At 41.6% G+C, this 10,384-nt stretch overlaps 2 protein-coding genes across 2 annotated transcripts; one reads left to right on the plus strand and one right to left on the minus strand.

The window, feature by feature from the left end:
- Positions 1 to 1,771: 1,771 nt before the first annotated feature.
- Positions 1,772 to 4,215, minus strand: LOC143288550 (uncharacterized). Its single transcript, XM_076597143.1, has 2 exons — positions 3,948 to 4,215; positions 1,772 to 1,909 (listed from the first exon to the last, which is right to left on the minus strand). Exons 1-2 carry the CDS (start codon positions 4,089 to 4,091, stop codon positions 1,811 to 1,813), a joined length of 243 nt encoding a protein of 80 aa, XP_076453258.1. The 5' UTR covers positions 4,092 to 4,215; the 3' UTR covers positions 1,772 to 1,810.
- Positions 4,216 to 4,369: 154 nt separating this feature from the next.
- LOC143288161 (glutamyl-tRNA(Gln) amidotransferase subunit C, mitochondrial-like) lies at positions 4,370 to 9,624 on the plus strand. Its single transcript, XM_076596462.1, has 5 exons — positions 4,370 to 4,509; positions 5,404 to 5,454; positions 6,036 to 6,205; positions 7,987 to 8,090; positions 9,460 to 9,624. The coding sequence occupies exons 1-5, from the start codon at positions 4,441 to 4,443 to the stop codon at positions 9,510 to 9,512; spliced, it is 447 nt and encodes a 148-aa protein (XP_076452577.1). The 5' UTR covers positions 4,370 to 4,440; the 3' UTR covers positions 9,513 to 9,624.
- Positions 9,625 to 10,384: the final 760 nt, after the last annotated feature.

Genomic DNA, 10,384 nt, shown 5'->3' on the forward strand with positions numbered 1-10,384 from the left:
CGTTGTTTCATGCCCCCGTTTAAAGCTGACGTTGTGGCGTACCTGCCAGCGAGACAGCCAGCCGTCCGAGGCGGAGAACTCTGTTCGCCCCAGTTTCTGCGCCAGCTCTCCCGCCTTCACTTTGAGGATGGGTTTGGTGATGGTCATTCCTTTGGCCCTGGCTGCATAGAACCAGTCTTTCAGCATCTCGTCCACATCAGGGTCCTTGCAGGGGGTGTAACGCTTGAAATATTTACAGTACCTGAAGTTCTCCCGGATCTTTGCTTCAGATTTTAGGAGCCTGCTCAACGTGGACTTGGATATCCCAAATATTTCACATATCTTCACGTTGGTGGTGCCAGGGGGAAGCTCTTTGATGCGATTTAACAAGTCAACCTTTTCATGTAAAGGCATGGCAGTGTGACACTTTGCAGGCTGTGAGGTACCTGGCATGGGGTTACAAGTGCCGTTCTGGACTGTGGCCATGATGTTCTCTTGGTATCTTTTACCCCACAGCTATAAGACTGCAAAAGACCTCATCAACAAACTAATCATTTACTTTTCTTGCTCATGAATAAACAGACAGCTGCAAATACCTCATCAACACGCTAATAATTTGCTTTTCTCGCTCATGGATAAACATACTTGGGTTTAAACTTACATAATTTGGTGAACCTTGCTCTGAATATGTAATACAAAACAAACACGTTGGCTTTAAACAGTGCTAATACTGGACAAATCAAATTCTGAAAAGAAGTTCAACTGAGGGAGAAAAAGTTACAAGTCATTCTTAATGCCACGGTATGCCTATTCAAAAAAAAAAAATTTAAACTGTGGTATACATATGTTTTTACTACTTTGGGGTATTTTGTGCCGTGGTACTTATACTGTACTCAAACAAAATAAGATTTTTTTTTTTTAGCGGATTTTTGCTAAATGCAAGACTGTGTTAATACAACTTCCATCCCTAGACTACAGTTTAAAATATTCTTAAATCATACTAACATTCAAGTGCAACAAAATGAAAACATAGTTGCAACTGTATCAGCAATATCTGTTGTTTTTTTCAATCATTATCAGAATCTGCTGACTATATACTGATGATACAGAAAATGCTAAAAAGTTGAATTATCAATTGCAAAAGTCTGCAAAAAATTTCCTCATAATTCATAAACATCCAATAAAATCTATATCTCTGTACATTGCATCCTAATTCCCAATTTCTTGACATGGGTAATCATAACAAAATCTATCACTGAGCCAGCAGAATAGGAAAGGATTTTCAACTAATCAGCAGCATTCTACCCAGAGGTTGTTCCCTGTATAATACACATACGAAGACATATTACATAACAGTAATAAATATATCCTTTCCAATCAGTTGGCTGATAAATTGCTTGCAAAAGTAAATTCAGCTGCTTTTAAACAGTGTTTACAAAAAAACAACAACAACAAAATCTGTTGACATTAGCACATGCAAGTACACAAGACGATTATTACACCAACATCATCAGCACTGCCAGTAAGCTGGCAAAGCTACAAGTGAAGGTTACTTTAAATCAGTCTCACTGATACATAAATCTTAGCAGCTACACGTATAATCTACTTTCCATCCGATATCATTACTTCGAGAATCTAACGTCTATTTCTTAGTTGTTGCTTTTTTTCTTCTTTTTTTTTATCCTCCACTTTTCTGCTTGTGTTCTCCCCTACCAAGCATTGCTAGGCTCTCCACACCTGTGTCAGTTCTACGGTCTCAAGACTTCTGAGCTTGCGAATGGCATGCAGGCTACTGGAAGGTGGCGCTCTGTGAAGGTACCATCTGGTGTGATCACTTGCCGCTGCCAGGGGGCACTTTCTGCTCCTTGTCCGTGCCCAGAACGTCTTTCTCCAGTTCCCACAGATTCAGCTTCTTCTCTTTGATTGCTTTCTGAAACATGTGCAAGCACAGAAAACATGTTATACTTGCTGTTCTTGTGCACTGTTTTTGATTGTGCGCACACAAATATATGTGTGTATCACTGCATGCGTGTGTATGGACATGTGCATGTGATTTAACATTTCAAGGTTTTGCTTCTTTTTTTTTGGTTTTTTTGACAATGTATGTGGATGAGCATAACAATATATCATACTCAGGCTCTACTGTTTAATAAGCAGATATTGAAACTATTGCTTTTAGCTGCCACTTGCTTTCAAAGCTCTTGTTGCTTTCAAAGCTCTTGTGAAAAATGTACTTTCCTGGCCATCACCTATTTTCTTATCTATCTTTAATTTTCCTTATCCATCATACATTAAAATAAAATAAACTTAACAAATCATAAAGCTATATGTATATGCATTCCATTTTTGAGGAATGTACCTTTTATTTACCTGTGTGCTAGCTGAATTGGTAGCGTAAGCAGCACTGACTTGAAGTTGTGTACCTTGTGAATGGAGAGAGTTACCACTCTTTACTATTTGTATATGTGTATGCATTATTTTTGCATTATATTGTATTTCACTTCAGTAAAATTTCTATGTGAACACTTTGGGGACCTCTCTCCATTGAGTGTGTGTCGCAATAACACAATGCCACACTTTTGCTCTGTTTTTTTCCACATCTCAATGTTCTGTCTTTTTTCTTTCTTTTTTTTTCTTTCTTTTTTTTTTACCAGGGACAACTCTCTTGTAGCCTTGGGTTCTTTTACATGCACTAGGCCATGCTGCATGCTCGACCTCAGTGTACTGTATCACCCAAAAGACTAGTGGTAGCACCCAGAGCACCACACAAAGTTCAGAGGAGCAGGAAGTAAAAATCCTGATGCTTGCTGGAATCAAACTGCAGAACGCTCAATGCCATGTCAGGCACAGTCACTTAGCCATTACTTCAGAGTCCAAAATCAACAACTTGTGTTCATAGATTAGCCAGTCAACCAATAAACATGGACTACATACAAACAATGAAACATGATACACAAAGACAATACACATAAGCTACTGCTCCCTCCAGTAAGAGACATAATCTCATGGGCTTTAACAATACTTGAGACATGCATATCTTGTTCTATGTTAATGTTTATGCATGTAACTGATGGTATCAATCTGTCTTTAAAGATGTACTGATTCAAAATAAAATGCAAACATGGGAAATAATGTGAATGCATATGTATACATGTGATGGAGTCTCCTGTCAGACTGACGGATGAGTATGCAGGCAGGCTTATCTGTCGGTGTGTGTCCTCATATGGGAGAAGAGGCCAATTCTGGATGCACGGATTCTGGATATATGTCATCATATGCATGCATGGGTGCATGCTTCTTATTTCATTTCTTTCTTGTCCCTTCATTTGTCTTGAAAATATTTTCCCTATTTCTGTGTGTGTGTGTGTGAGAGAGAGAGAGAGAGAGAGAGAGAGAGAGAGAGAGAGAGAGAGAGAGAGTGTGTGTGTGTGTGTGTGTGTGTCTAATTTATTATTGTTCCAAATGGCAACAAGTGAACACGAAAAAAGGGTTCAAGTAAAATATCTGAGCGCCCATTATCACACACACGTTGCACATACACGGATCTTCATTTTGACACTTGCTTTGAATGTAAGACTGGCTGCCAGAAACACTTCATGAGACATGAATACATATGAATGATAAAGGGGAGACTATTCAGTAAATTCTTTCTTCTCCTGCTTCTAACAATTGAATTACTTTCAGTTTTATCAGTCCAAATTTGAGAACAGTGAATGAGAAATCGTCGACTGCTTTATCATGAGTGCAAACTAAGAAATACTTCAACCAATAAAGCGATAAAAAGTCAACTTGTTATCCTGAATTAAATAGCATTATCTTTCCCTGCGAGCTGTTTTTCCGCTGTCATATAATTGGAGAAAGTGATAAAATATATGCAATTACAACAGTAAAGAAACCAAATGCACACAATGAATTTCTGCCTGAAAGCCAAGGCATAATTTACGCCAAATAAAAGTGACCCAAATCACCTTGACGCACTGTTGGTACTCTCTAAAAAGTGGAGCACACGAGTCTTCGGTGACGCCTTTAAGAAATTTCTCTGAAAACCATTTATTGAAACATTCCTCATATGCTTTTTTCAGCTCTCCGCAGTGATCACCAACACTATTCATATTCACTGTGGCAGTACTTTGCTAATTGCACGTTCTAGAACAGACTTTTGAGCAATGCAAAATATTTTAAAAAGTTAATGCGGCCGATCACCACAAGCATGGAGGAAGTATTGCCTGTTCACATCCGTCATCAAAACCCTTCCTTCTTCCGGTATTAAGTTCATATATATTTTCGTCTTTTATGCTTTATAATAGCATCACTACTGCGTTTTATTTCAATGCATACAACTTAAAGAGAACATTTAGAGAAACCGCGACACAAAGACCCAAGGGTATCTGAAAATCAAATTCTTTTGAAGGGGGATATACTCATACGCGAACTGTGAAAGCAGACGCTTTTTCTCTCGACATGTTTGTAAGACGAATTTACCTGTCTTTGCGACAGTGTCATTTGGTAAACCAACGTTTCTCAACAAAGGTAAGCAATAGCTGGTCTCAGTCTTGCTGCAGCCAAATTTGAGAATATTAACACAAGCTATTTACAAGAATCTCGGGCATGATTGACGAACTGCTTGCCATCCTCGAAAGAAAGTTGCAAGCCAGGCAATGGTACTCAAGATCATCAAAGACCGTCCCAGCTCCTCTTCGACACAGACAAAAGTGATCTCCACCCGTCGTGCTTAATCCAATACAGCACCAAATTCCGGCAACAGTCACTTCTCCCGACCACCTTGAGAGACTGGAACGACCTGCCTGACACTGGTGTGGAGGCTGACACCCTGGACTCTCTGAGTGCCACGCATCTGAGTCTACGAAACCTGCAGATCTGTTGATGGATGGCCTTGACAGTCACTCTTCCATCCTTCTCTCTCTCTCTCTCTCTCTCTCTCTCTCCAACCATCTTATTGCTAGCGAACATGCTAGCTCTCCCCTTTGACCCATCTCTGTTGTGGTGTTAACACTATAACAACAATTATTTAGAATTGCTTTTTGTTTGCAGTGAAAGCACTTTCTTTATTGGGGTCCTCACATGCTGTCAAACTTCTTCTTCTTCTTCTTCTCTCTCTCTCTCTCTGTCTCTGTCTCTCATGTATTTCAGATCAAATATATCCCACTCCTCTATGGTCAGTTATTTAATTGAAATAATGTGCACTCTGTGTGTGTGTGTGTGTGTGTGTGTGTGATATGCTAGATTACACAAAATTGCAAGGAATCTCGCAACTTGTTGATTTATAAAGAAAGAAAGCATAAGAGAAAGTGAGAAGCTGAGCTCCTTATTTTCTTTCTATTTTTTTTTTTAACAAGTAGTTTTCTATCTCATTCTTGGTTTACAGTGAGTGTTGACAATCAGTGAGTCATTGATACTTTTCAGGTTCCAGAAAAACCAACATGGATCCCAGTGGACAGCAGCAAACTTCCTGCGGTAAAGAATTGGATCTGTCAGAGATCATGTTGTGTGCGACTTGTGTTCATGCATGTTGATGGCTATATTAATAAGTGTCACATGCATACACACACACACACACACACACACACACACACACATGTGCGCGCACACACATGCACACACATATATGTGCATGCACGCATGCACACACACACACACACACACATGTACGCACACTCACATTTACACACACACATAGCACAGCACAGCACAATGTATGCCATAATGAAATCCCACACAAATTACAGTCTATTACAAATCATGAGCACCAGACATTTAAGTCTGTGTGACAGTGTTGATCTTTTTTCACCATTGTCTCTTTTTACAATTGTCAGTAAATTAATCAACTGCCACAGAAACAGAAAGCACACTGTGTCATTAATGTGGGAGCCGATAAGAATGGGGTACTCAGCGCACCCTCCTATACTGCTCAGATGAAACAAAAATTCAGCCAGAAAGTACAAAAGGTTTTTCATTTGGAAGGTTGACAACTACGTTAGATCACTCTCAGTCATCCTCTCACAGAGGTCTTGTGTACACTAATTACTTATCCTCAGGTGGAAGAAATCAGCCGTGAGTTGGTGGACCAGCTGGAGCGATTGTCGCTGGTGGAGTTCAGCAATGAAGAAGGTTTGCAACGACTGTCAGCAGCCATCCAGTCAGCCAACCAGCTCTACATGGTCGACACAGAGGGGGTGGAGCCTATGTCCTCTGTGCTGGAAGATAGGTGAGATGGGGGTGGTGCCTATGTCCCGTGTGCTGGAAGATAAGTGAATTGGGGGTGGAGCCTATGTCCTGTGTTCTGGAAGATAGGTGAGATGGGGATGGAGCCTTTGTCGTCTGTGCTGGAAGATAGGTGAATTGGGGGTGGAGCCTATGTCCTGTGTTCTGGAAGATAGGTGAATTGGGGGTGGAGCCTATGTCCAGTGTGCTGGAAGATAGGTGAGATGGGGGTGGAGCCTTTGTCTTCTGTGCTGGAAGATAGGTGAGATAGGGGTGGAGCCTATGTCCTGTGTGCTGGAAGATGGGTGAGATGAGGGTGGAGCCTATGTCCTGTGTGCTGGAAGATAAGTGAGATGGGGGTGGAGCCTTTGTCCTGTGTGCTGGAAGATAAGTGAGATGGGGGTGGAGCCTATGTCCTGTGTGCTGGAAGATAAGTGAGATGGGGGTGGAGCCTTTGTCCTGTGTGCTGGAAGATAAGTGAGATGGGGGTGGAGCCTTTGTCCTGTGTGCTGGAAGATAGGTGAGATGGGGGTGGAGCCTATGTCCTGTGTGCTGGAAGATAGGTGAGATGGGGGTGGAGCCTATGTCCTGTGTTCTGGAAGATAGGTGAGATGGGGGTGGAGCCTTTGTCTTCTGTGCTGGAAGATAGGTGAGATGGGGGTAGAGCCTTTGTCTTATGTGCTGATAGGTGAGATGGGGGTGGAGCCTTTGTCTTCTGTGCTGGAAGATAGGTGAGATGGGGGTAGAGCCTTTGTCTTATGTGCTGATAGGTGAGATGGGGGTGGAGCCTATGTCCTGTGTGCTGGAAGATAGGTGAGATGGGGGTGGAGCCTTTGTCCTGTGTGCTGGAAGATAGGTGAGATGGGGGTGGAGCCTTTGTCTTCTGTGCTGGAAGATAGGTGAGATGGGGGTGGAGCCTTTGTCCTGTGTGCTGGAAGATAGGTGAGATGGGGGTGGAGCCTTTGTCTTGTGTGCTGGAAGATAGGTGAGATGGGGGTGGAGCCTTTGTCTTCTGTGCTGGAAGATAGGTGAGATGGGGGTAGAGCCTTTGTCTTATGTGCTGATAGGTGAGATGGGGGTGGAGCCTTTGTCTTCTGTGCTGGAAGATAGGTGAGATGGGGGTGGAGCCTTTGTCCTGTGTGCTGGAAGATAGGTGAGATGGGGGTGGAGCCTTTGTCCTGTGTGCTGGAAGATAGGTGAGATGGGTGTGCAGCAGTTATCCTGTGTTCTAAAGATAGGTAATATTGAGATGGGAAAGATGAGAGGGTAAACATGGGTTTAAGAAGTGTGTGTGTGTGTGTGTGTTTGCATTGTGTGCAGTTGTTCTGAAGTGTATGTTTTTGCAGTTTTCCTGAAAGAAATGTGTGTGTGTGTGTGCGCGCGCATGCGTGTTTGCAGTTGTTATGAAACAAGGTTACGTGTGTATGACAGAGAGAGAGAAAGGGGTAAGAGCTTACAGTGGTTGCATGCATGTTTGTATGATTTTTGTATCAAAAGGTATGTGTTAATCAGCAATGACTGGTCATTATATTGCAGGCCTGCAGTGATGGAATAGTCTTTCAAATACAGTTTATATCAATGTTGGTTGTTGTTTTTTTATTTGTCAGGTCTGTGTTTTCACTCACACAGTTCATTCCCAGTTTTGACAGCAGTTTGAGTACTTCAATAACTGTGCATTGTGGAAAAGGAAGCACCCTTCATTTTGACAGTTTGGGCTGACACAAGTGACAGTTAGCGAGTTTGGTTGTTTTTAGTCATTTCTGAAGGCCTCTTATCTTTCAACAGGGAACTGTATCTTCGAGAAGATGACGAAACTGAAGGGAACTGCCGGGCACGCATTTTGTCCAATGCCACCAAAACAGAAGAAGAGTATTTTGTTGCCCCACCAGGTATTATTCTTCCGTCTTTTCGTTCTACCCCCATCTTTTTCTCCATCCTCTTCTCTACGTTTCTTTCTTTTTCTTTCAGTCTCTCTGTTCCATTCAAGGTAATTTTAAGTTCATTTGATTGTGGACAGTTCGGAGGTGACCAGGACTAGGAGTGAATGTGGGAGGAGGGGAGAGAGAGAGGATGTGGGGGAAATACCATCTCTTGTTTGATTACACATACTTAACTGTGACCCACCTAGTGCAGACTCCGGCAGGGGTCTGACATTCCTGTCCTGTGCAAACTACTATCCGCCTATGCGGAGAAAACGAAAGTACTACGGCTGATAACCTCCCGGAAGTAGGTAACCTCCCCTTTGTCCCCCTGACTAGCACCCTCTTTTTCCGGCAGCCATTATGACTCCTGTTCCTGTGCTCTTCATACAGCAAAGAGAGAGAGGATATGGGGGAAATACAATCTCTTGATTTTGACATGGTTTTTTAATGTTTGTTATTGTTTGCACGGCATAAGTTCAAAGCATTTTGAGGCTTGTCTGATGCAGAACAGACAAGTGAACAATACCATTACTGTTGGTATTTTATTGTTGTGACACTGATGGATTATGTCTGGTATAACTTTTTGTCACAAAGATTTCTGTGTGAGAGTTGCTTGCTCTCCCCTTGGGAGAGCATGTCGTGACAGTGCAGTCCCATCCTTACTCTTTTTTTTCTGTTTCCAGGTGTATTTGTTATGTTATCAGAAGTGGATTTTCCACATAATTTCACCAGGGACAACTCTCTTGTTGCTGTGGATTCTTTTTCAAAGTGCATGCTGCAAAAGGGACCTTGGTTTATTCTCATCCTAAAGACTAGTACCCAAAGCACCACTCAGGGTCTGACAAAGGGGAATGCAAAAATCCTGGTCCATTCAAGAATTGAACCTGTAGACACCCAGTTCCATGATTGCCACTAAGCCACCACTCTGAATGCCCATGAGATGTGATTGGCAGAAAGCCCTCTTGGTAACGCAAACTTTGATGTATGTTTGAAAGCAGTCTTAACCATTGAAAGTTAATCTTGCTTACGTAGATAGATAAATAGGTAGATTTATATAGATGAATGTTATCTCTTTCAAGTAAGTCAGGTAAAATTAAAAGTAAAATATTTTGCCTTAATGGCATTAATGAATGCTTAAACTACACACATACACACACACACATATTATCAGTATTAAATAATTCTTGGGGAAAGTGAATTTCATTGCCTTACTGGTATTAATCATGCTTAAACTACATCAGTGTTCATGTTGCTTCTGGATTTGAGTGGTGGGTAAGGGATGATCATCAGTTTATCACCACACCTACATCAGTATACAGTGCATGCTGTGTTGCAGGTAATATTCCACTGAAGCAGTCAGAAAAGGACTACAAACATAAACTGCAATAAATCCAGTTGCACTGCTTTTGCCTTCTGCCAGGAAGTATGTGTTGCTGGGAGAACTTGTGTCATTGACCAGCTTGTGCTTGAGGTTTTAAATGATGCGTGGGAGCCTTTACATTTTTATGCAAGTTTGTGCATGTTTGCATATGTGTGTGTGTCTGTGTATTCATATATATGTGTGTGGTGCCATGCAAAAAGAGCAACTGGTAGATATAAAAGTAAATATAAAAGTATGTTTTCTTGTGTATCACTGCATGTAGCAGTGTACATGTATGTGCCAAAGCCTTTGCACATGCAGAACAATTTTATCAAACATACCTTTTCATATCAGTAATATTCTGTATTAATGTTGTGCGACGTACAATAATTATGATTGAATAAGCGAGTACCCATAAGTGCATGACTGTTTTGAGGCTGTAATCAAATTTACTTGTAAAATAGGACAAGAAAGTGTGGTGAAATTCACAAGTGGCACACGTGTGTGCGTGTGTGTCTGTGTGTGTGGCTGTGATTTGCAAAAACACTTGTTGCCTTGAAAATAAAACTGTTTTGAAAATGTGTGGACTAAGTGTTGTATTGTTTCATGAATGAACTTTCTTCTTCTATGTTTATGTGCTTCAGCTCCCAGATTCACTCTAATGAACAGAGCAGGCTTTTTTCACACAAACCTTTTTACCCCGCCCATGTGGGCAGCCGTTCTCCATTTTGGCAGGCAGGGTGGGGAGGATGGGGAGGGGGGGGTGCAAACTGGGTATGTGCTCGTTTCTGTAACCTACCAAACGCTGACATGGATTACAAAATCTTTAAATTAATGTGTACATTTGATCTTCTGCATGTGCATACACACAAAAAGGGTTCATGCACTGGCATGCCTGCAC

This window comes from Babylonia areolata, chromosome 12, assembly GCF_041734735.1.
Source record: "Babylonia areolata isolate BAREFJ2019XMU chromosome 12, ASM4173473v1, whole genome shotgun sequence".
Taxonomy (NCBI): Eukaryota; Metazoa; Mollusca; class Gastropoda; order Neogastropoda; family Buccinidae; genus Babylonia; species Babylonia areolata.